The sequence below is a fragment of the Apium graveolens genome, chromosome 1 (genome assembly GCF_009905375.1).
Source record: "Apium graveolens cultivar Ventura chromosome 1, ASM990537v1, whole genome shotgun sequence".
Taxonomy (NCBI): Eukaryota; Viridiplantae; Streptophyta; class Magnoliopsida; order Apiales; family Apiaceae; genus Apium; species Apium graveolens.
The window spans coordinates 199,562,451-199,586,334 of NC_133647.1; the positions used below are offsets into that span (position 1 = coordinate 199,562,451).

The 23,884-nt window shown below is 32.9% G+C and overlaps 3 protein-coding genes across 6 annotated transcripts; 2 read left to right on the forward strand and 1 right to left on the reverse strand.

Moving 5' to 3' along the window:
• Positions 1-2,609: 2,609 nt before the first annotated feature.
• On the forward strand, positions 2,610-16,865 carry LOC141678078 (calmodulin-binding transcription activator 6-like). Of its 4 annotated transcripts, none has more exons than XM_074484308.1 (14): positions 2,610-2,714; positions 2,824-2,899; positions 7,314-7,439; positions 7,543-7,658; positions 7,941-8,029; positions 8,181-8,226; positions 9,002-9,143; positions 9,350-9,478; positions 9,577-9,638; positions 11,575-11,943; positions 12,502-13,193; positions 14,194-14,740; positions 15,122-15,430; positions 16,354-16,865. In XM_074484308.1, the coding sequence occupies exons 1-14, from the start codon at positions 2,712-2,714 to the stop codon at positions 16,396-16,398; spliced, it is 2,751 nt and encodes a 916-aa protein (XP_074340409.1). In that variant the 5' UTR covers positions 2,610-2,711; the 3' UTR covers positions 16,399-16,865. The 4 variants fall into 4 exon arrangements, with proteins under 4 accessions (XP_074340409.1, XP_074340425.1, XP_074340416.1 ...); XM_074484324.1 differs by having other exon boundaries at positions 9,362-9,478; XM_074484315.1 differs by having other exon boundaries at positions 9,008-9,143.
• Positions 16,866-19,466: 2,601 nt separating this feature from the next.
• Positions 19,467-19,895, forward strand: LOC141716508 (bZIP transcription factor 53-like). Its single transcript, XM_074518775.1, has one exon. The coding sequence runs from the start codon at positions 19,467-19,469 to the stop codon at positions 19,893-19,895; it is 429 nt and encodes a 142-aa protein (XP_074374876.1).
• A 700-nt stretch (positions 19,896-20,595) lies between these two features.
• Positions 20,596-22,681, reverse strand: LOC141678102 (putative bifunctional TENA-E protein). The gene is made up of 3 exons (XM_074484344.1): positions 22,485-22,681; positions 21,720-21,937; positions 20,596-21,129 (listed from the first exon to the last, which is right to left on the reverse strand). Exons 1-3 carry the CDS (start codon positions 22,632-22,634, stop codon positions 20,814-20,816), a joined length of 684 nt encoding a protein of 227 aa, XP_074340445.1. The 5' UTR covers positions 22,635-22,681; the 3' UTR covers positions 20,596-20,813.
• Positions 22,682-23,884: the final 1,203 nt, after the last annotated feature.

The window sequence follows — 23,884 nt, forward strand, 5'->3', positions numbered from 1 at the left end:
CATAATCATTTCAAAATAACATAAGATACTTTTTTTTAAAGTTTTTTTGTGATAATAACTTGGTCATTCGGGTCAATATTGTATCTTTTATCTTGCGTGTCCATAATAATTTATTACCATAATCATTATCTTGTTGTATCTAAAACAATCCCCTTTTTTCGAGTATCTTTGAAAATTCCTGACAAGAAATCTTTTCGACTTCTACACTATCATTAAAAGGCAAAGAAAAAAAAATCCACCTAGCCCATTAAACACAAAACTTTACCCGCAACTGTTATATGATGTGATTGATATTTTTCTCTTTGTGATGGAAACATTACTTACAAAATTCCATATGGAGGTAGAAGTCCTGTGAGTAGGGCTGTCAAATGGATAATTCGGATACGGATATGCCTATATCCGTATCCGAATCCGAATCCGAAAATCCATATCCGTATCTGTATTCGAATCCGAAAATATTTAAAGAATTTTATCCGGATCCGACTTTATCCGGATCCGACGGATACTATCCGGATGCGGATAATATCCGGATCTGAATCCGATTTTAAATCAGATTTTTTATTTTCTATTAATTTTTTTTTAAAAATGAAAATAATTAGAAAAAATATAGTAAAAATTAAAAATTCATTTTTAAAAATTAAAATAAGAGATAAAGTGATTTAATCATATTTTATTTTATTTTTAAATTAATTTTTTATTTATCTTTTGAATATAATCGTTATCTTTAAATTGTTGAACTCAAATGATTTTTTTTTCTCCATGTCTATAAAATTTTAGAAACATAATATATCCGTATATATATATATATGTATATATATACACATAAATATACTATAAATTTAATATAATATATTTTTAAATTATTTAAATATTTAAATATAAAATATATTTATCGGATACAGATATTATCGGATACGAATATGCCTATATCCGTATCCGTATCCGCAATCTTCAGATTCGAATACGGATAATATCCGCTTTGTTTCGGATACGGATAATATCCGCTTTATTTCGGATACGAATGCAGATTTTTCGAACGAATATCGGATTTTTCAAATTTTTTTAACAGCCCTACCTATGAGTTGCGACCGTAAGCTATTATGCATCTTCATTATTATTCATCCTTAGTCCCAGCTAACTTGTAATTCTATCGAGTTTAGGTGCATCTAGGGACATTACATTTTATAGGCGTATTCATTGAAACGAAGCATATAGGCATTTCCCCAAAGTTTTGTTGTTTGTCTTGTATTTGTTACTCCCTCCGTCCCACCCAAATGTGCGGAGTTTAAGAAAAATAATAAAATAGTGGAGGAAAGTTAAAAAAATGAGTAAAATAGTGGGACCGATTAATATTATATGTATAAAATGAGTATAGTGGAGAGAAGTAGTGAATGTAGTTATTTTAAAAATTATAAAAATCTTATCATTTTTGGAAAGTTTTTAAATATAAACAATTGGAAGGGACATTCAAAAAAGGAAAGTTTAAACAAATGGGAGGGACATAAGGAGTAATTTGCTTCAACTAAGGCAACGGTCGATGCCTAAATATAGATTAGTCAGAGACACATGTAATGCAATATATACATGTTTTGCAAGAGTACTTACGCTTCTTTTGAAGGCGTATCCCGTGGATAATATAATTAGGGCACCTTTGCCGCAAGAGGGTATTTTAGTGTTCAAACGGTAGAAAAGTGAGTAAAATAGTTTTGCGCCCTCGGTAATTTGCATCATACTTTTATACGATATTATGGCATAAAAAAATTTATATAGCCATTTTAAAAAAAATTTAATCATGCAACATATAAAAAAGTTCATGAATTTCCCGTAAATCTGTCAAAACTTCTATTAACTTTATAAAAAATTATTTAATTTTTTAAAAAAATGTGATAAAAGTTTATCTTTTATCATTCCCCCAAGTAAAGAACCGTTACAAATAATGAAGAAACTAGTAAATTCAGATACGAGGCAACGTAAAATAAACCCAAATTTTATACCTGAGTATTCGATGTTCAAGTTTTGTGTGCTGCTCTTACTTATTCCCATATTTGTTAAAACACTAATTATAAGGCATATAACTTTGATTATAAAAACTATATATTAATATTGTCAAAATTATATAAAATTCATAAGATCAACATTGTCACGAGTGATTTTGTTGGATTCGTATTTATGAGTAATTTAATACAATGAAATTTTTATATTTAATACTAATACGAAATTACAAATATTAATAATTAAAAGTGTGCATTGACAAACGTGTCCAATATAAACATGAAACATTTTTAGGGACGGATGGGGTATTATTCAAGCTCTCACTTTCCAATAGACTCTGCACCCCGGAGACATATAGGCTTAGTAGGAAGAATTTTTAAGATTTAAGCTATCTAAATTTTGAATTTTTAAATAATATAATACATATAAAATAAGAAGTATATATTTCAACTTTATTAATTTTAATAATATATTATTATCTTCTATTTTTTTATAAAATAATCAAATTACAAATATTATAATCGATTTGGTCATCGATATATCAGTGCAGTAACGGAAACGACATCCAACATGCAACTGGAATAATATAATGTACGAGTGGTAGTAGGTAAATAAACACAACAAACATTTGTAAGTCTATTATTTAATCTCACACAATTTGACTATTACAAAGACTTTCTATTTACAAATCAAAAGCAGCCTTTACTTTCTCTCTTCAAATGGTTTGATCTTTTTATGCTCTTACAATTCAATCCTGATTGAGCTTTAATTTATCTATACATACATGTTTAAGCTTATTGATGTGTATGTTGTTTTTTGTGCTTAATTTAGATTGGATTAGCCATGGAAACCTCCGCTCAAGGATTACTTGATGCTTCGGAGATTCACGGTTTTCGCACTCTCCAAGGTCTCTCTCTCTCTGGCTCTCTCGCTCTCTCTCCCTCTCTCCCTCTCCTTCTCGCTCTCTCTCTCGCTCTCTCTCTCTCTCGCTCTCTCTCTCTCTCTCCCTCCCTCTCTCTCTCTCTCTCTCTCCCTCTCTCTCTCTCGCCCCCTCACACACACACATAATTTAATCGACTGTTTAGCTTGTGTGAATATGTTTTTAGTGTGTTCTAATTATTGCTAGGCTTAGCGAATTGCTTCAAATTATAGCGATTGTGTTTGCGTAAGCCGTAAAGTATTGATTGAGGAAAATGTTTGTTTATATTTAGCCGTAATGTATTGATTGAGGAAAATGTTTGTTTATATTGACATGGCACTGTCAACAAAACTTAGAGTACGGTGCTTTGATTTGTTATAAATTTTGTGTTTTTGGATTCTAGGGAACTGCTTATATTACGCTACAATTATTTTTAGTTAGGGAGAGATATAGAAAATCACACTCAAAGCAATGAGCCGCATTAATTTTATTTTTCACAATATTGTGCTTGATTTCTAATAATTTTGAATGATGCACTTTGTCAAACAGAGGTCAACCAAGTAAGTTATAAGAAATAGCATAAGCAGTAAGCAAGACTTGGTAAATCAGCCACCATTTTTGTAGCCTTTTTTGAATTTTGTGTAGTGGATTTTTCTCTTCTCTCGGTAACAAGATGTCAATGGTTCTAACCTTAGTGGAGGCAGGGTGTGTGCATTTTTAAAATTTTGTATTTTCTTGAATAATGCCATTTTCTTAGAAACTGAAGAAGATATACAAACACAAAGTTAAAAATATATGAAATCGACATAAGTAATATATATATGTAAAAATTTTAGAAACAGGTGTGAACTCTTGGAAATGATTTTTTAGCAGAACAGGCTTATCGGTAAATCCTTTCTAATGGTCTTAAGCCATAATACATAAGTCATTATTTGCATAAGCTGGTAGTTTGCCAGCCTTCTTTTAGCACCACGATTTCCTCTTTTAGCTTGTGTGGAAATGTTTTTAGTGTGTTCTAGTTATCGCTAGGCTTAGCGAATTGCTTCAAATTATAGCGATTGTGTTTGCGTAAATCAAATTATAGTTTGATTGACTGTTTAGCTTGTGTGTGGAGATGTTTTTAGAGTGTTATAATCATCTGCTAGTCTCAGCAAATTGCTTCATATTACTCTGATTGTGTTTGTTTAAAATATTAATTGATGAAACTGTTTTTTTTATATTCAGTAGTAGTTTGGAATCGGTTACGGATGGAACTAGGTTCAAAATATTGAGGAGGAAATGAAGTTAGTTATTAGCTTATCAACTATTTAATTATGTGATAAGACATGATGGCATGGCACTGTCAACTCAATTTAGAGTACGGCGCTTTGATTTGTTAATATTATTTTGGATTTTAGTGTAGTGCTTATATTGCGCGATAAGATTATTTTTAGTCGGGTAGAAATATAGAAAATCACACTAAAAACATTGAGCGGCATCAATTTATTTTTCGCAATATTGCGCTTGATTTCTGTTAATTTTAAATAATGCACTTTTGTCAAACAAAGGTCAACCAAGTATGTTATACAAAATAGCATAAGCAGTATTCAAAACTTGGTAAACCAACCACCATGTCTGGAGCCTCTTTTAATTTTCAATACCGGATTTTCCTCTTCCCTTGATAACAAGATGTTGATGGCTCGAATCTTAGTTGAGGTAGGGTGTGTGCGTTTTTTTATTTTTGTGTTTCTTGACTGCTACCAATTCTTTTTTAGAAACTGAAGAAAAGATAGAAATAGAAAATTAACAATCTACTCCCTCCGTCCCAATGGATTCTTTACATACTTTTTTCTCATGCTTGACACACATTTTAAGGCTACTATAAAATATAGTTCTATAATTTATTTTTAGAATTTTCTTTTTCTGTATAAAAGCTTAAACATTATATTTTTATTTAAAAGAAAAAGATATTTAAAATTTTTTAGGGAACCATGTTTTACGGGAGCCTTAAAATGTGTGCCAATCCCCCGTTCCCCAGTGTAAAGAATTCAGTGGGACGGAAGGAGTACGAATTACACATAAGTAATATAGATGGAAAAATTAAGAAACATGGGTGAACTCTTGGAATGATTTTTTAGCATAACAGGTTATTTAGCAAGTCCTTTCTAACAGTAGTGGACCATAATCCATAAATTATTATTTGCATAAGTTGGTAGTTTGCCCTCTCTCTTTTAGCACTACGATTTCTTCCTGAGACATCTTTAACCAATTATTCAGTGTTGTAGGCTCTAATTGTCATCTATAAAGCATGGGCGCGGCAGTTGAGTGATGTACGGTGTGTACTGAGGGGTGCTGGGGTGTGCCGGAGTGCGGTTGGTTGTGTACGTGGTGTACCACCTAGCGTATTCCCGCATTTATTTGTCGTAATTTATGGGGTGCAGGAAGGGTAGGTTTGTTAATTTTCAGTCAAATTACATAATATAATGGGGGTGTGGGAAGGGTAGGTTTTGTTTATTTTCAGTCAAATTACATAATATACTTACATCGAGAGAGAGGGAGTCGCGAAAGTAGTCAGATGCAGATCCGTTCCTCATAGTCTCTGTTCAATTGCCCGAGTTTTTTTTCTCCGGTTAATCTTCTCCTCTGTTCGTTTTTCATTCAGTTCACACTTATCGGTAATCTATGTGTTATCAGTTCCCTGTCTTAGTTTAGTGTTCAGTTGATGTGTTTATATGTATGTATACTATGTATGCATGTCTATTCAATATAAAATCAATATGAAATCGGTTCACTGACCATGCGTATAAGTTATTATTTAGATAGTATATTCGTCCCACCCAATTCTTTACATTAGGGACGGATGCTCGGCCCGCACTTTAAGCTCTAAAATGAGGTTGCCTTTATTCTTTTTTAATTTTTTTTTCCAAATAAAAATATGATGTTCAAATTTTTATACAAAAAAAGAAAATTTTAAATATAAATTTTGGAGCTATATTTTATAGTAGCTTTAAAATGCGTGTCAAGTATGAGAAAAAAACTTTAAAAAAATGATTGCGAGGGAGAGAGAACTTAGTTTTGAAACATATATGGGTGGCAACCAATGGAGGACTCTCTTATATAGAATTCCATAGAGAACCATTATTTAAAAAATATAAGACACAATTTATTTCATTTTAGTCATATATATTTACAAATTTTAATTATCAAATTAAAATAATAAAGTTGCACAATTTTTTTTAAAAATCACTGAAAATTACTGAAATAGTTAAAGTGGTTCCGTAATGGAATCACACTTATCCAAAATTATTCTACAATATAATCAATTTTAAAACCCTCTTCAAAAGGGAACGAGAGAATTCTTTTTTTTAAATATTTTTTAAAATTGAAAAAAACAACAATTTGTTTGAAAATTTTAAAAAGATCATGAAAAAAATTTAGAATCTACTTTTGAATCTCATGAATTTTCAAAATCTATTTTTGAATCTAAAAAAAAAGAATCTAATTTTTGAATCTCATTAATGTTGATTGAAATCTTGATTTTATAAAAATTATGTAATTATTGTTATAATGTTAATGAATATTATAAAATATTATAATGTTCAAATAAGCTAAAAACTATTTCGAATCTCATTTTAAATCTAAGGTTTTCTCGTTCCCTATAAATCGTGGAGAACTCTTCATTTTATTATAAAATTTCATCATAAATTGTAAAATTTTGTTTCAAAAAATGTAAAATTTGATACAAATGTAGAATAATAATTATATTTGAATATTATTAAAAGTTTAACACTTAAAATCTGAAAAAATTGTTTTAAATTTGATTCTACTGTAGAACAATTTTGGACAAGCGTGATTCTACTATAGAAGCACTTTGAACTATTCCATTAATTTTCAATGAATTTTTATATAAAAAATTGTGCAACTTAGTTTTTTTATTTGGTAATTAAAATTTGTAACTATATGATAAAAAATGAATTAAATATGTGTATTATATATATATATATATATTTATATAACAGTTCTCAAAGGAACTTATAAGGGAGTTTTCTCTAGATTGCTACCATATATATAATATATGTATGTATGTGTGTGTATGTATATATATAAATATTCCTCCCTGAATTTCTACGTTCTCCCGCATGTATCATAGTATTTTTGGATTTTCTGAATTCTTGTATCCCCGCACGGGCACTCTTGCTTCTTAGATTGTCATATTAATTTATCAATCATTAAGTAAATTTTGATTGTGGAAGTCCAAACAGTATACAACTAACTCAAACTATTGTAAAGTTAACTTCACTTTTGAATAAATTATGACCATGCAACCATCTCCGTAACTCAGTTGGCACTTGCCATTTTTCCTGCAACTATTACCTTTTATTGTAATCACCCTGGTATAATGGCTCCCTTCTTTTGCGGACAGAATTGGATATTAGCAACATAATGGAGGAGGCCAAGGGAAGATGGCTCCGACCAAACGAGGTTCATGCAATACTGTGTAACCACAAATATTTTAATGTCTTTGTTAAGCCAGTAAACTTTCCATCAGGTATATAATCTTATATGCTTATGCTTTATTTTCTCCATCTAGCCCACAAAAAGAAGTAATAGTTCCTTACTTCCTTTATTCTTTGTTTGTTGCAATCTATTAGGCGGCACCATTATTTTGTTTGACCGTAGAAAGCTCAGAAACTTTCGGAAGGATGGCCATAATTGGAAGAAGAAAAAAGATGGGAAGACCATCAAAGAAGCACATGAGCACCTAAAGGTGAGAACTCTTTTTACATGCATGAATGGTGTAGCTGAAAAAGTTATTTCCAATATCCACAGACAGTAATCTGTATAACATGTTATCTATTTCATATATGCTCCATTAGGCTGTGGTTTGACCAATAATCATGGTCTTCATATGAAATTACCAGTGAATGATTTTTCTACACGTAATTTTTGATTGTAATAAAGCTGAAAGTTTTTGTTGTGTTATCTGGAGTTCATTTAAAATCTGCGTGGATACATATTCCAATCAACCTACGGTGTTTACTTTTTACAGGTTGGTAATGAAGAGCGGATTCACGTTTACTATGCACATGGCCAAGATAACACGACTTTTGTTCGCAGATGTTATTGGCTACTTGATAAGTATGCCCCACACTATAAAATTTCATTATCTATAATTAAACTTTATCACCTACTTATTTTAGTATTATTCTGTTGTCAAAGTTCATTGTTATAAACGTAGCAAATGACGGAGTCATTTTTTGTAGACTAACTTAGTTATTTGATGTTATAGGAAGTTGGAGAACATTGTCCTTGTACACTATCGTGAAACAAAAGAGGTACTAACAGTTCTAGTATGCATTCCACTTCCATGTACTTTGTTCTCCCCCCATGATTGATATATAAATTTGTGTAGAATTGTATGGACACACTTTCTATATCTTTTAACAATAGTATGAATTCTCGAGTTTTTCCTTCTTTTGTTTGAGCTGGCGCTGTGCAGAAAAATAAGTTTTAATTGGCACATCTTGAATTAAGGATGTATGGAACCTGGTTGTCAGAAGATTGTCCTTTCTGCCCAAAACTTTTAAACATTACATTAGGTAGTAGGTATCAATGCATCAAATTTAAGTTCTAAATTGAATTGTCATAAATTATATATTCCAGATGCAGCAATTTGGTCAAGACTTCCAGAGAATCACTTAGAAGTTAATATAGAATAACTCTTGGTACATCGGTTTTTTAGATTAGCAACTATTTTTCCAGTTAAATTCCTGTAATCCCTTTAAATGGAAACACGTTATGGTTTTTTTCTTTCTGGCCGCTTATAAGATAAGTATGTGGATTTTTACATGCATTTCCTCTCCTGGTTTGCAATGAAAAGCTTATATAGTAGCACTCGTCTTTACGTGGCTACTTTCCAGAAATTGGATTTAAGGGTTTTGTCTTTTGTTAAGGATTGTTAATTTTGTTCAACTTGTAGGGAAAATAGTTTTTTTTTATCGGAAACTTAAGCTGCTGCACTTTGTGAAATTGCCAATGCCAACCATAAATTATTCTTTTTATGTATAACGATTAAAGGCTATTAACTGAGGAACTGGATTATTGTATAAGATGCAGTCACAGGGTTCTCCAATTACATCTATCAATTCCAACTCTTGTTCAGCTCATTCTGAGCCACCTGCCTGGCTTCTACCCGAAGAATTCGATTCCGGTGTTGAAAGGGCATATAGCGCAAACAAGCCAGCACCTATAGGTAAGTGTAACATCAATTGTCATTTAAATTCTATAATCTTGCATATGTTCTTTATCTCCTCATATAGTAGAAAATGAACCTGCCATTCAAATGAAACCCGGGTGTATTTTATTTGTCCTAATTTTTTGATTTGGTACTAAATGAAATGTTTTTAATATATATTTCCATCTAGATCTTTTTGTTATGATTACATATTAATTTTCTAGGCATCAGTACAGAGCCTCCTAACAAGACCATCGAGCATCATGAAATAAGACTTCATGAAATTAATACACTTGAATGGGATGAGCTTGTTGTACCAGAGGATATTAACAAGCTGAGCGTGTCTGAAGAAGGTAAGGAAATCTATATAATCTACTGTAGAGCCAGGCGGTCCGCGTTAAATATATACCTTTCATCTGTGCATATATTTATTTACAATTTTCTATGGCAGGAAACATTTTATGCTTTGACCAACTGAGTAGTCAATTTGAAACGAATGGCTATAAAAGTTATGTAAGTACAACTAGCTCATTATTATCAAATTTTGCACAGTTCTGTTATATCACTGCCTTTCATTTTTTTAGTACGTATCTGCTGAAATCTAAACTTTTAAATTTTGAATATTTTTTGCTTTCAGTTTATAGATATCAACTATTAAGTAGGGATCTTTCATCTGAAGGGTTATGTTAATTTTTATTAAAGAAATGTTGACCAACTTATTTGCCTTAAATGGAAAAAGTGGGGGAGGCTTGAATGATAAACAAATGTTTGCGAGCTCAAACACCATTCTGTCGTCATATCTATCTACTATGTACACTATTTGGTTGTAGTTATTCTTAATCATTTGGCTTCATGAAAGAGTAAAATGACACCCCTCGTGTCAAGAATTAAGATGCTATAATAGATTACACATTTATAATTTCAAATCCCCTATGAGCATGATTATATTATATTAGTTTCCGACTATTTGTCCCATCACAAAAAGCATGTCTGGTCTTTTGAGAAGTTCTCGTCCCAACTTCTACTTGGGTACATATTACGAGTACATGTGCAGTTATGTATGATACTTGTTGAATATGAGGACCCTTGAACAACATTCTTTTTTAATTATTTTTTAGCATAAGACATAGAAAATGTTTACTACTTTACAAAAATAAAATGAATTTAAATATGTTTTGAGAACAAAGATAAAAAAGATATTCAAAATATGTTAATGATATGTCGTCAATTGCAATCAATGAGTTTAAATATGTATTGAGAACAAAGATAAAAAAGATATTCAAAATATGTTAATGATATGTTAATGATAAAATGAAATGATATTGCAATCAATTTTGGTACGCTTATTCCAAGTTTTTGATTGAAAGTTACAACCCTTCTTTTTCTTTTTTAATGCTAAGTTGAAAATTACAACTTCTATCTGTAAATATCATGTATCTAATAGTATTTATATGATTTTAATTTGTTGCTTCATGAATAATCTATGATATCGTAAGAGATATTTTTTAGAATTATGAGAACTAAGTTATAATAGCCCGCTCACAGAGACTGGTTTCTTCATGGTCTTCGTCTCTTCCTTTTGTGTATTCAAAACCTCGGGATTAGAATTTTTTTCCTTTTTTCAGATCAACCCCTGAGTAACCATATGCTCTGCTCAAAGTAGAGGTTTTTACAACGGTGTAGCATTTCCTTCTGTTAAGGTCTTTGGTATGACCTTAAGTGTTTAGACTAATTACTAGTATAAGATGCTAAGAATAATGAATGACCAAAATTGAATAACAGAAATGGAGATGAGAATTACGAGAAGAATTGAGATGAGAGACAAGAAAAGTAACTTTATTTCAATACAATCAGAATGAAATCAAGTACACATCTCCAGCTTTATTTGTAGCTACACAAAGCTGTACAACAATGACAACTCTCCACTTGCTGTACAACAATCACAACTAACAATATTTCCCGCCTAAATTATATTAACAGAAATTTAAACTATAAACTAAATTTCCCTCCATTTTAATGAGCACTGTTTGGCTGTAGATAGTTGTAGTATCGACTATAACACCTTCAATCAGGCAGTTTTTTCTCAATGAAATATATAGATGGTACTCAACTAAGTCTCAACTATGGTAGGCAACTCTACACTGAATTAACAGTTCACAAATTTTACATTTCTTACTGCGTACATTTTGTTGTGTAGTATTCTTAAATTGTCCAAGAACATTATAAGGACAGTTGTGAGTAATTTTGAACTGTTCCTTTCCTCAGACACTGTTGGTTCCTAGTTCCGGTATTTGGCTCTTGGTGCATTATTAATTCTTACTTAATATGTGAAGTATGTGAGACGGGTTTATCTTTACAATTGTAACCTTGTATCACTCAGTATGATGCCTGAAAATATACATGCTTGACAAATGTTTCTGAAATAGTTTCTGGAAATATTTCTGATCAGATTAATGATTCAGACAACGTTCTCTTTGAGTCTATAAATGGTCGAGGGGACCTTCCGCTTATGAATGGCTCCAAAGTGGTGAATACAGGCACCGATGACTCGTCGCGAATTATAAACAAAGATGGTCTTCAAAGTCAGGACAGCATCGGAAGATGGATGACCTATATTATGGCAGATGCTACCAATCCTGTAGTAGCAGATGATTCAAATCCGGAAACTCTTATGACAACTGGTCAAGATTTGTCTACATTTATGGATCAAACTAAACCCTCAATGTTAACAGATCACCGAAATTTGATTTGTCCACAGCAAATGTTCACCATAACCGATATCTCACCTGCATCTGCTACAGCGATGGAAGAAACTAAGGTTCTTTTCTTTCTTGTGCCACTATATATTTTTGTTTCAATTGACACATGTTTTAGTAGTAAAGGGGAACTAGTATGTTCAACAACTAAGACACATTTCTTTGTTGAAGAAGAGAAGTAGAGGGATGCTACTTAATCCATTTAAACATTCACAGGGAACACAAAGTTGATGAATAAATTAACACATGTAGTATGAAATATGAATGAACGATGAACAAAAAAATATAGGCTTCTTCATTTATGGCGAATCACATATCAACCATAAGCGATTTCGTATTCTCATATCTAAATTATGTTTCTATTCTTTTACGTTCATAAGTTGTCACACTGCATTTACTTCAGATTTTTTTTTGTATTTATTAATACAGTATTTTATTCTATACTTGTTGTCTTCTTGGGCACATACAGCCATTAAAGTGTGTGTTTTCTTCTTTAAAATGGTCATGTCTACGTAGGATTAAACACTTGAAACACAATCCCAGCTGTTTACTGATAAATTTTCAACTTGTAATTAGCCAGACTTTTGTGATTTGTTCAGCTTTAACAATTGTTATTGCAGATCCTAGTTGTTGGATATTTCCATGAAGATCCCTCTCCTTTTGCAAAATCTGATTTACTTTGTGTCTGTGGGGATGAATGCATTTCTGCTGAGCTCGTTCAGTCTGGAGTTTACCGTTGTTTTGTTTCACCACATAAACCTGGCCTAGTCGATCTTTATTTGAGCTTCGATGGACATAATCCCATCAGCCAGGTTGTGACCTTCGAGTATTACTGTGTTACTGAAAAATGGATGAATTCTTCAGAAAAAAAATTGAAGGAAGAATTTTATTATCAAATGAGGCTTTCTCATTTGCTCTTCTCTCCATCAAAGAGGCTTAACATGTTGTCTAGCAAATTATCACGAAATTCCATGAAAGAGGCCAAAGTATTTGTTCATAAAACTTCTCAGATTTCTGATAATTGGACATCCTTGGTAAAGTCTATTGATAACAGCAACTTCTCATATCTAAGGGCAAAAGACAGCTTGTTTGAGATTGCTTTGCAAAACAGAGTTCATGAATGGCTGTTAGATAGGATAATTGAAGGGTCTGAAGTCTCTGATCACGATGATCAAGGCTTAGGGGTTATCCATTATTGTGCTATTTTAGGTTATACATGGGCGGTTTATCCATTTTCTTTGTCTGGCTTATCATTGGATTATCGGGATAAACATGGATGGACAGCTCTTCACTGGGCTTCATCTTGTGGAAGGTACAAGGTGATATTGCCCATCATATATACTGTTTTTCATATTCCTATGCTACTCTTCAAAATTTGTCTCTGGTTTGATGGTCAGAAAAATACTATATGTCGGAAATGGTCACAAAAGCATGTGTAATGCTTTTATTAGTGTGTTCACATAGCTCTCAGGACCTGCTCAGAAAAATTAACTTTTTTTTAAAAGAGAGTTTTAAAATTTTCTGCTGTATTATGTCTATACATGAAGTCCAGAAGAGAGATGTAAAGGATCACGAGGAAAGTAAATTTCTTTGTGATTCCAGCCTTTGTATGTTGATGTAGGCTATTATACATTGGCAGAGAATCCAAAGCAAAACCTAATTACTATTCACTTGTAAAGTTACCATTATTAATTTTACTTTATTTTTTTTTGAAATTCACAATATAATTATTAAACAATTTTAAGTACATGGCCCACTTTTGGTCAAATCTAAACGGCTTGGTTCTCGGCTCACCCTCGTACATCTGAGTATCTGACTTCTGAAAGAGGTGAATACCTTGTTCTTGAAAACTCCCTAGATCTCGGCTTCGAATTGATGTGAGTTTTAAGGTAGCAACAGTTCCCTGATTTAGAGGTCAATTTTGTAGGGAAATTGTGATTAGTGACTCTACCCGCTTATGCAGGGCTAGAAAATTTAAAGATTTTTTTTATTATATATTATTAGTTAAAAATAAAGTTAATTGTGATTTATTATTAAGTTTGTGTATATTAAATAAGTTAATAAGAATATTATTAGTTAGGGTAGTAGAGCTTAAAAGGAATTGTTTCCATTTTAGAGGTGAGTTAGGCTTTGTCAGTCTGAGGTGCCTTTCCACCATTTTGGTGCACGTCTTTCCCATTACCTTTATCATCATAGGTCCAGTTTGAGCCTTAGTCAAATGTGTATTTAGTTTAACAGTACTTCTTAGCATCTTGCTAATGTACGAGGCATTTATTTGTTGTCTTGTTGCTTACATAAATCTCAATATTCAGGAAGGACATGGTTGCAGCTCTTCTATCTGCAGGTGCAAAGCCAAATTTGGTAACTGACCCCACTTCAGAGAACCCTGGTGGATGCACCGGAGCTGATCTTGCATCAAAGAATGGTCATGATGGTTTGGCTGCGTATCTTGCAGAAAAAGGATTAGTGGAACATTTTAAGGATATGAGCATAGCTGGGAATGTCAGTGGCTCACTACAGATCACCACATCTAATTTTGTTATCCCTGGGACATTTACCGAGGAAGAGACATGCTTGAAGGATACTTTGGCAGCTTACCGCACTGCTGCTGATGCAGCAGCACGTATACAGGCTGCATTTAGGGAGCAGTCGCTGAAGTTGCAGAGAGATGCTATTCAGTTGTCCAATCCAGAGGATGAAGCACGTAATATAATTGCAGCAATGAAAATTCAGCATGCCTTCCGTAACCATGAAACACGGAAAAAGATACTAGCAGCTGCAAGAATCCAACACAGGTTCCAGACTTGGAAGATACGAAAAGATTTTCTTAACTTGCGCCGCCAAACCGTCAGAATACAAGTAAGAAGATGCTATGACTTGCCAGATTGACTTATGAATTGCAACTTTGTTATACTTTTTACCTAATATTTTTGCAACTGTGGTTCCACTAATGTCATTTAATTTCAGAACTTAAATTGCTTGGTGGTATCTATCGACTTATTCTACACTTATTATTTATTTAGCGGCTTCTGGGGACATGGTTGAAAATATAAAGATGCTGCGAAAAAAAACATCATAACTTGGCTGAAAAAATGACAATCCCTTTAGCTTTTGAAGTTTATAATATATCTGCATATTAGGATATCATCATTATTTAGTACTTATATATTATGATCGTAATACTGCTAATTAGTTCCACAGATTTTCTTAAGCTGTTATTTTGTGTACATCAAAATGCAGGCTATCTTTAGGGGTTTCCAAGTCCGAAAGCAGTACAGGAAGATTATATTTGCTGTGGGAGTGCTTGAAAAGGTAATATTGCGCTGGCGTTTGAAAAGAAAAGGTTTCCGTGGCCTTCAGGTTTCTCCAGGTGAAGTTGCCGTAGACGTAGAACAAAATAACGTTGCAGAGGAGGATTTCTTTAAAGTCAGCAGAAAACAGGCTGAAGAGCGTGTAGAGCGATCTGTTGTACGGGTTCAAGCTATGTTTCGCTCAAAGCGAGCACAGGAAGACTATCAAATGATGAAACTAGCACATCATAGAGCAACTGTAAGCAAATGCCATTTACAGTCCTTATATATGCCAGAAAAATATTTACCACATGCCAATTTCTCATGCTTATCATTACTATACATATAACATGCATGTGCTACCACTCAACTAAACTCTCTATATAGAAATAGTGAATGAAGAGAACTTCTTAGTATTTTCAAAATTCTCAGAAAATAAAACTTGTGATATAAATTAATGAAGAATAGTATAAAATAAAATTACACTTAAAAGAATAACAAAGGATCTCTCTAGCCCTGACACCCCTATAGTACCCCTTGTATTCACAACCCCAAACTGCCGTGTTATGGAATCTCTCAACCTTATAGGAAAATATGCTACTCTAATACGTCTCTAAAAAACATCTATTGTAAGTAATGTCCTTGGTGAGTTTGGAAGCCTTCATGTCTAACCTCAATTGTTCATTTTGCATTTTGTCTTCCTCCTCCTCAGCCCTAGGACCGGTACACTCTCTAACCTATCGAACAGTCTTAACGCCTGTGTCCTACGGACGTGACCAAACTATTGAAATCTTCCCCTCATTTTTGCTTGAAATAGGGGCAACTCAGAACTCTGGACGCATTACACTGTCCAGATTTATGGCGGCCACATGTCTGTCACAGTATCCTCATTCGAGCCACCACCTTGATTTATGCACACACCTTTTTATTGACATTAAATTGGATGCATATATGACCTCTAATCTAGTGGCTACTCTATAGATTGTCTTTCATTTTTGACGCGGGTCTTTGTCATCTTGTCTTCATATGGTGTGTAACATCGTCCCTACCATATCCTTGATAGGGCCGAATACTTGAGCATCAAATATGGAATTGTCGCTATGAATCTATGAATTATCAATTATCGCTATAGATTCTCACTGGAGTATTTGTATTTATGAACCAACTTGGCCTTTTATGCAGCTGGAATACGAAGGTCTAGCGAATCCTGACACTGACATGGGATAGAAAGGAACTCTTTGGGGACAGATCTTAATCTTCAACACGAACAATCGGTGAGTAGACAGTTTTACTGAACGGGTTTGTTTGTTAACAAAGTGTACATCTTTGTCAATATGCTGAATGCTGATCATGGTAAGTGGTTTTGGCTCCTGTTTTCTGGAAAATATGAGAGCTTCAAGATTTTAACTCAGTGCACTGACATTGATCCTTGTGAAACCCAATCATATAACTAACTTGCTTACTCTATAGTAGCTTTAGTTTTATTGTAATATCACGCCAGGATGTTGAAGTGGTAATAATGATACAATTGTCGAACTTTTCCCTTCAGGCTTTCATTCTGTATTTAATAAATGTCTGGCTTGAAGCTTTGTATTGTGACAGTCCAGAAGATGAATTAGTAAAATTTTGCATGTACATAATTGTATTAACATTTGTAGCTGGATGTTTAATTAATAAATTACAATTTGTCTGTGTGTACTAAGCATATAAGCTAGCTAATGTCTCTGTTTGTATCTTGAAGTTGAATTTAATCATGGAATAATACTCAAACGTACATGATAGGTACTTTTTTATCAAGTGAAACATTTATACTAGGTACTGATGCAAAAGAGTAACTGTATTTGGTTGTATTTTTAAATATTCAGTTAAGATTTACCCCATATTTATCATAAGTAATTAAGTATAACGTATAATATAGTAGTGTATGGCCATTTTAATTATTTCCTATTTTTATTTTACTATTATATTGCACATTATAAAGTTGGTGCTTGAAATTAACTATTTTATCAGAAGGTGAGTATATATTTTTTTACGACTTATAGCCTTATAAATGATTATCTGCAGAAATCAGGACTAGGGACGAAAAATAATAATATTCAACCCTGCTCAAAGTCAGTATATATTAAATGAGAAGAAATGAAGATGTATATCAATTATTATAGTTGTATTAGTTAAACTGCTAGAAGTATACCCTTTTTTTTACTAATTTGGCTTATATGCGTTATGAGTATCTGTCCAAACAAATCTCGGGGGTGAGGAGAATCGAATCCAGAACCTGGGACGACAAGAGATGAACTCTTAGGGGTTACATACTCCTGGCGGAAATCATATAACATCAACATTTAAATACAAACTTATTCATTTTATAACAGAGCATCATTCTGGTGGCTATGGCGTTTTGTTGATGATAAGGATGCATATTTGCACAAAGTCTCCCTTATCATCTAGGTCAAAAACCGCTTAAAACAATTGCGTCATTGTGTGACAGCACGTGGTGTACATTTGATTAAATATTTCAATGGAATTAAAGTCTTTATTTTATACTAGTACAAAGTTTCTATCATTATTCTAAAAAACGGAAATCGGTTTTTAGATAAAACCATTTTTCAGTGGTTATTTCAATAATCGATGATTAATCAAACTATTAATCGGACGTCTTTAATAAAATTTAAAAATAATTAACTTACGAAACTAAATAAATTAATTTAAGAAAAAAAATGCATTAACTAATTGGATTATAAAATCGCATTACTAGAGCATATGAAAATGATTAATCAGATAATTAATCGGTAAAATTAGTAATTTTTAGAACAACTTGAAATACTACTAAAATGTTTGGTATATATTCATGATTATAATAAAATTATATATTTTTTTACTATATATTGCTGCATTATCAACTTTATAGACGCCAATAGTTTCCGTCCTTTCTAGGCTTTTGTTATCACTTTAAAAATCTTTTGATGCTACCTAATAAAGTTTTAGGTCAAAGTTGGTCTTAGTAAAGTATAATATTAAATTTTAAACATTTTAAAAAAAAAATATTCAGGTACTAGTTTTTAACACATTCAATTAACGATGATAACAAATCTACCACCCTAAACTATAAAACCTAGCTATACACCCTCCAACATGTGTGAGAGCAAGACCAATGCTATAAGTGATGTCATTTCTATAATTTAAAATAAAATGTCAAAAATTTTCAAATTCAAAGTAGTTGTATACTTGGATACAAATATACATCCTTGGTTCTAAATTTGAAACCAATGATACATTTATGCATCTAGCCACATCATGCATGTTATTGTACCTTAAATAAAATTTAGGGCAAAGTGATAAAATTTAGATAAATAAGAAAATATTTGATTTTAAAATACATTTAACAGGAGTTGAAGTTTTGTTTTAACACCAAAAAACACTTTTTGATGACAAATTATAGCAATAATTATAGTTATTTTGCATCTTGCACTTGCTCTAATAAATAACTAGGATGTGATAGATATTAAATCAGAAATTCAAAAGTTTAAATTGTCAAAACCTAATATTTTGAATTTAATTTACAGAACCGATAAGTATGTATTTGACATCTTTCTTCTCCAACCATATTAACATATACAATCGAACTGGCTAAGATTAAATAAAGAATACAAATTTTATGGTACTCTTTTACATACTCAAAAAATGACATGTGCGTTGAACTATTAGGCTTATGTCTCAATCTCAAATATTTTTCTATGTTCAGAAACAATGTCACAGACTCACAGCTATCCTTATCCAAACCACACTTTCAAATTTATGCCAAATTTTAAAATAATAATAATTAGCTTCTAGTAGCCAGCTTTTGTAAAACAACACAAGTCAATTTTGTGTTGCCATTGTACACAAGGAACTTGTGAAGAAAATTCCTTCAACACTTCTGATCATGAAGATAAGCTCTATATAAAGTATAAACTCTAATGCATAACATCTATAAACCCTTCATCATTTTTCAATCCTCCAGAGTTCTTAACACCTGCAATACCAGAACCAAACCTGACCAATCAGTTATTTCGATATTCGGTAACCGTGGCACAATTCGAGTTCAACCAAAACCATTGCTCATTTTCCTAGCTAATGAAATTAGCTACCATTTTACGCGGAATCCTGCTTCTCCAGTCTTTTTCAGTTGTTTTTCTCTATTGGTTTTACGTAATCTCATGAACATAGTTTGATTCTAGTTGCAGACGTTTCCCTTGTTTATTTTGCTTTCAGTTTACATAAATATTTGAAAACGAGAAACAGATACCTTTAAATAAATGGATTATACAAGACGTCCCAGCTCCGGTTCTGAAGAAGATGATCGATACATGATGATCACAGATGACAAGAAGCGAAAGAGAATGATCTCAAACCGTGAGTCTGCAAGGCGGTCACGAATGAAAAGGCAGCAGCACATGCAAGATCTTAATACCCAGATCCTGTTTTACAAGAACAGAAGAAATGAGATTACTCAGAACATTAGTAATTTCACACAACAGCTCACAGCCATTGAGAATCACAACAGGATAATGCAAGCACAAAAAGAAGAGCTGAAGAAAAGATTAGAAGCAGCAGAACTTGTTGTAAGCTATTTAGATGCAGCAAAAGGGTACTCGATGAATACCGCGGACGAGCCTTGGTATAATCCTTGGCAGCCATCACAGTCCATGCCTATCATGACTTCTGCCGAGTTTTTCCAGTTCTAGACTAATTTGAGTTCCATAACACTATACATGTAACTCATATCAGCCAGAGAAATCTTGCAATCATATTTCCACCTCTCCGGTTACTTTTAAGGAATAGCACTCATTCTATTACTATTTGTTTGAATAGGAGATTTAGATGCATGTTCTGCTTAATGTTCTTGTTAGTTCTTGTGATGAGAAAGTACAAAAGCTACTTAGCTCTTTCATTTTACCTTTTATCCAATCTTATGCTACTGATTGTATGTAGGAACTTGTCTTTTCTTGGCACATATCATATGTAGTTGATAGACAATACTAGACTAGTTCATGCAAATGTTTATGAACTTGCATCCACGAGTACAGAGTATATGCATTCTTTATGAAATCAACCCCGACACGTAGAGTAAACCCCTACACGTAGAGTAACGTCCGCGTACATCTTACCATCTCCAAATATCAAATATCACTTTCAAGTTACAAGTGGGATGCATCGGGTATATCTTCCTAGTAGGATGTACAGGTTACATGCATGTATCTAAACAATTAAAGTGACTGATTCAATGAAAGGGCCCACCAGCCTAATCTAGGTTAGCTTTCAGAAGTCAAGCTTGTCACGGGCATATTCTTGGCTACTAAATCTAGAATCAGCTAATCGTGCAGGAGCAAAAATTTACTAGTTTCTAACTCACTTAACCGTTATGCAACTAACAAAATTATACTCTTAATACATAGTACATAGCAGTTTCATAGATAAAGTTTAATAGTACAACTCACCAAGTTTTTAGCACATCCAAACAGGAATGAGCACTTATTTCATCTAGACGTATACCATACTAGTGAAAACAACCATAAAGTTGCAGAAAAGTTCACACATTCAAGCTATTTCGATAAACTTCTCATGGTCAAGCAAGAACTAAATAGCTAGAATGGTGTGAGCATTCAGACCTCCCTGCGGCTCATATTCCATAGTTCAATTTCATGTTCAAGACCCATTACCAGATTAACTTCAGCTTTTGAGTGCACATCGCTCAGTGCCTTCTCCAGGAGGCGATTAGCTGCGTTTTGAAGAGCTTGGCACTGATCGCGGAAACCATGACTTCCATATCTTTGGCAAAACTCAGTCAATTCATCTGGAATTTTAGTCCCATCTTCTAGGCAATGAGCAAAACCCTCATAAAAAGCGGTTTCCATGATACAGAAAACTGTGAGGGCCACTGCATATTCCACTTCTGAGCTCATCAAGCTTTCCAAAAATCTGTAAAAGGGAAAGTAACCAAGGAGTCGGTAATTTGCCTCCAGAGTTCAGATTCTAAAGCTGATTGCACAATGGAGTTGTGATCAATTAAAATGTGAAGTGTCTATGATAATCTAGTTTCAGAGCCGAAGGTCAGGAATCAATGTTTTGGATAGGGTAACTGAACACGATGAGTTAATCAGACAATCAAACCTTAAGAAACTTACATTACATGCATGTCTAATAGAAGTCAATAGTGATTGGTAAGAATATACCATCAAGAACCAGAGAAGGTCCAATTACTACATATTCAATCAGAACAAGTCCTTCACAAGGTCAATATGAGCATATGAGCATACAGAAGAGCAAGATAGCAATAAGGTGCACAAGCGGACAGTATCATACTATTGACAATATCGAGTTATGGATTGCTCGCGGCCTATCAGTATCTAGGATCATAAGAATGTTAAATAAAAGATTACCCACAACATACCGGAAAAAAGTAATGATTGGTCAGAATGGATATCCTTCCTAAGGCATTGCAAAACTCGAAAATATCGAATACTTTGGAAATAGACTAACAATGTATGTAAAAATATCATTTATGCTACCTGCAGTATTCAAGGGTAGCCTTTTGTGGAACAACACTAGTTAGTGAAACACTCCACTTTGAAGCATCTGCTTTAAAGCATGAGTTCTCATTATTCATGGAAGCCAGAATATTTAGCAACATATCCACATCTGATTTGTCATCTGATTCCTTCCAAGCTTTCATTAACACACTAGCTACAAAGGGGACAAGTGCTCTAAAAACAATAAAGTTCTGTCCCTGCAGCAACAATCAAGACTTAGTTTTATAGACTTAATTCATACTTGCCACAAGTATGTTATACTCGGACTAGGCTAGAAGTATCCGACATAACACGTATCGGAGTATCGGATTCAGCAACATTTTAAAAAATATACTAAAATATTTGAAAAATATACTAAGATTTTGGCCTAAATAAATAAGTGTCAAATATTTGGAAAATATACTAAGATTTTGGCCTAAATAAATAAGTGTCCGAGTGTCATGTCAAGCGTCGAGTGTCCGATACGGATACTCTGATTTAAAAATAAAGAGTCCGAGTAACATAAGCCAACAATTAAGCATAAAAAAAGAATTGCATGAATCAAACAACCAAACAACTGGTCTAATTTCTGAACATATAAAACCAGTAACATAAAAGGCTCAAATTACAAAAAATGTATATTTTTGCTCACCAACAATCATATATTCAATAACTTCTACTATACTTCAAGTTCAATAAAACACGAAAATACGACACGAAAACACGACACGAGTGACAGGTCTATAGAGTATAGGGGGATTATACCAGCCATTTTTTGAATGAGGAGAACTCAAGAGTGCCATCTCTGATGCTAAGAAGAAAAGGGTGTCTTGTAGCTCCTGTGTAGAGAAGAGTATGCTTTCTCACCCAAGTTTCCATCATTCCAGACTTCTCAATCACTTGCTTTCCTTCCATTTCATTTGTTAAACTTGGCCTTAGTTTGCAACAAAGAAAGTACTTAACTGAAAAGAGGAGAAGGTAGATGAGTAACAATAACCAGAAATAGTACACTTGTCCTGCTTGTACAGATGTCTTGTTCTGAAACTGCCACCAAATATTCAATTTTGCATGGCTCTTGGGCATCATTAATACATTATTTTCCTAATGAATTAATGTTTTCTATTTTATTATAAAAATGGTAGCAACATGTAAATTTTTCTAAATTTGATCATGGCTTTTCACTGTGCTGTTCTAAACTGTAATCTGTTTAACCATGCTAACTGCAATTAAAAAAATTAATTGAAGAGAAAAGTTAAAAAATATTACATATATACATAAATGAGACATATTGAATTTATTTTTATTTCTGAACTTATATATCTTACAAATAAAAACTTATTCTAATAACAAATTCGGAAAATTTAAGAAAATAAGCGATTAATACTTGAGTTATTTTATCGCGATCCATGCATAATTTATTTACTTCGTAGGATACTGTTTTTCCCCAGCCGTGCAGTAGGTTATGTTATGTACCAACAAGAACATGCAAAGAAGCATCACAAACATGAAAATTTCCTCAAGGAAAATATTTAATGAAAGTGTTTTAATGTAAGGCCAACCAGGGAAACAAAAAACAGACTGTCAAGGTGAAATTTTTGTATCTTACAAAGAATAGGACGCACCACAGGGTTCCAAGTTCCACTTAACATCGGTTTAACCTCGGTTTTGAAATGTGTCAAGGTGAAACTTACCTAGTGATGTCTTAAAACGTCTTTAAAGCATCTTTAACATCGATTTTGAAATGTTCGATGTTAAAATTATTTTTAACACCGGTAACATTTCTAACCGATGTTAAAGGGGTGATTTCGTAGGCACTATTTGTAGTAGTGTAAGTACAAACTGAGAGTTACCGGGGGGAGCATTCCATAAAATTTAGCTCTTTAGGAATTTCCAGGAGGAGTTTCAGGGTGGAGGGTATGATTCTCGTACCAATTTAGTACGCGAGAAATAACCTGGATCACATTTTCGGCTAGATGAAGAGACGACAAGCTCAGTTTGTTTCTTCTGCAATGTAGAGGCTACTGAATAATTTACGACAACAACTGATTAATGTATCCCAAGCAAACCTAATATCGGAACAGATTAGTATCTGTCTGCTGAATCATGAAATTTCGCGCAGAGTGAGAGAAGAAAAATGGAGGTTCTTTTAGTTGAATTGCCCCAAC

Excerpts from the sequence above, each read along its gene's own strand:
- LOC141716508 (XM_074518775.1), top strand. The coding sequence starts at position 19,467 with ATGGATTATACAAGACGTCCCAGCTCCGGTTCTGAAGAAGATGATCGA.
- LOC141678078 (XM_074484308.1), top strand. Across the intron at positions 7,440-7,542 it reads GCCAGTAAACTTTCCATCAG|GCGGCACCATTATTTTGTTT; the intron begins GTATATAATCTT and ends GCAATCTATTAG. Across the intron at positions 15,431-16,353 it reads TAGCACATCATAGAGCAACT|CTGGAATACGAAGGTCTAGC; the intron begins GTAAGCAAATGC and ends CCTTTTATGCAG.
- LOC141678102 (XM_074484344.1), bottom strand. The coding sequence starts at position 22,634 with ATGGAAGGAAAGCAAGTGATTGAGAAGTCTGGAATGATGGAAACTTGG. Across the intron at positions 21,938-22,484 it reads CCTCATTCAAAAAATGGCTG|GGACAGAACTTTATTGTTTT; the intron begins GTATAATCCCCC and ends TTGTTGCTGCAG. Across the intron at positions 21,130-21,719 it reads GCTACCCTTGAATACTGCAG|ATTTTTGGAAAGCTTGATGA; the intron begins GTAGCATAAATG and ends TCCCTTTTACAG.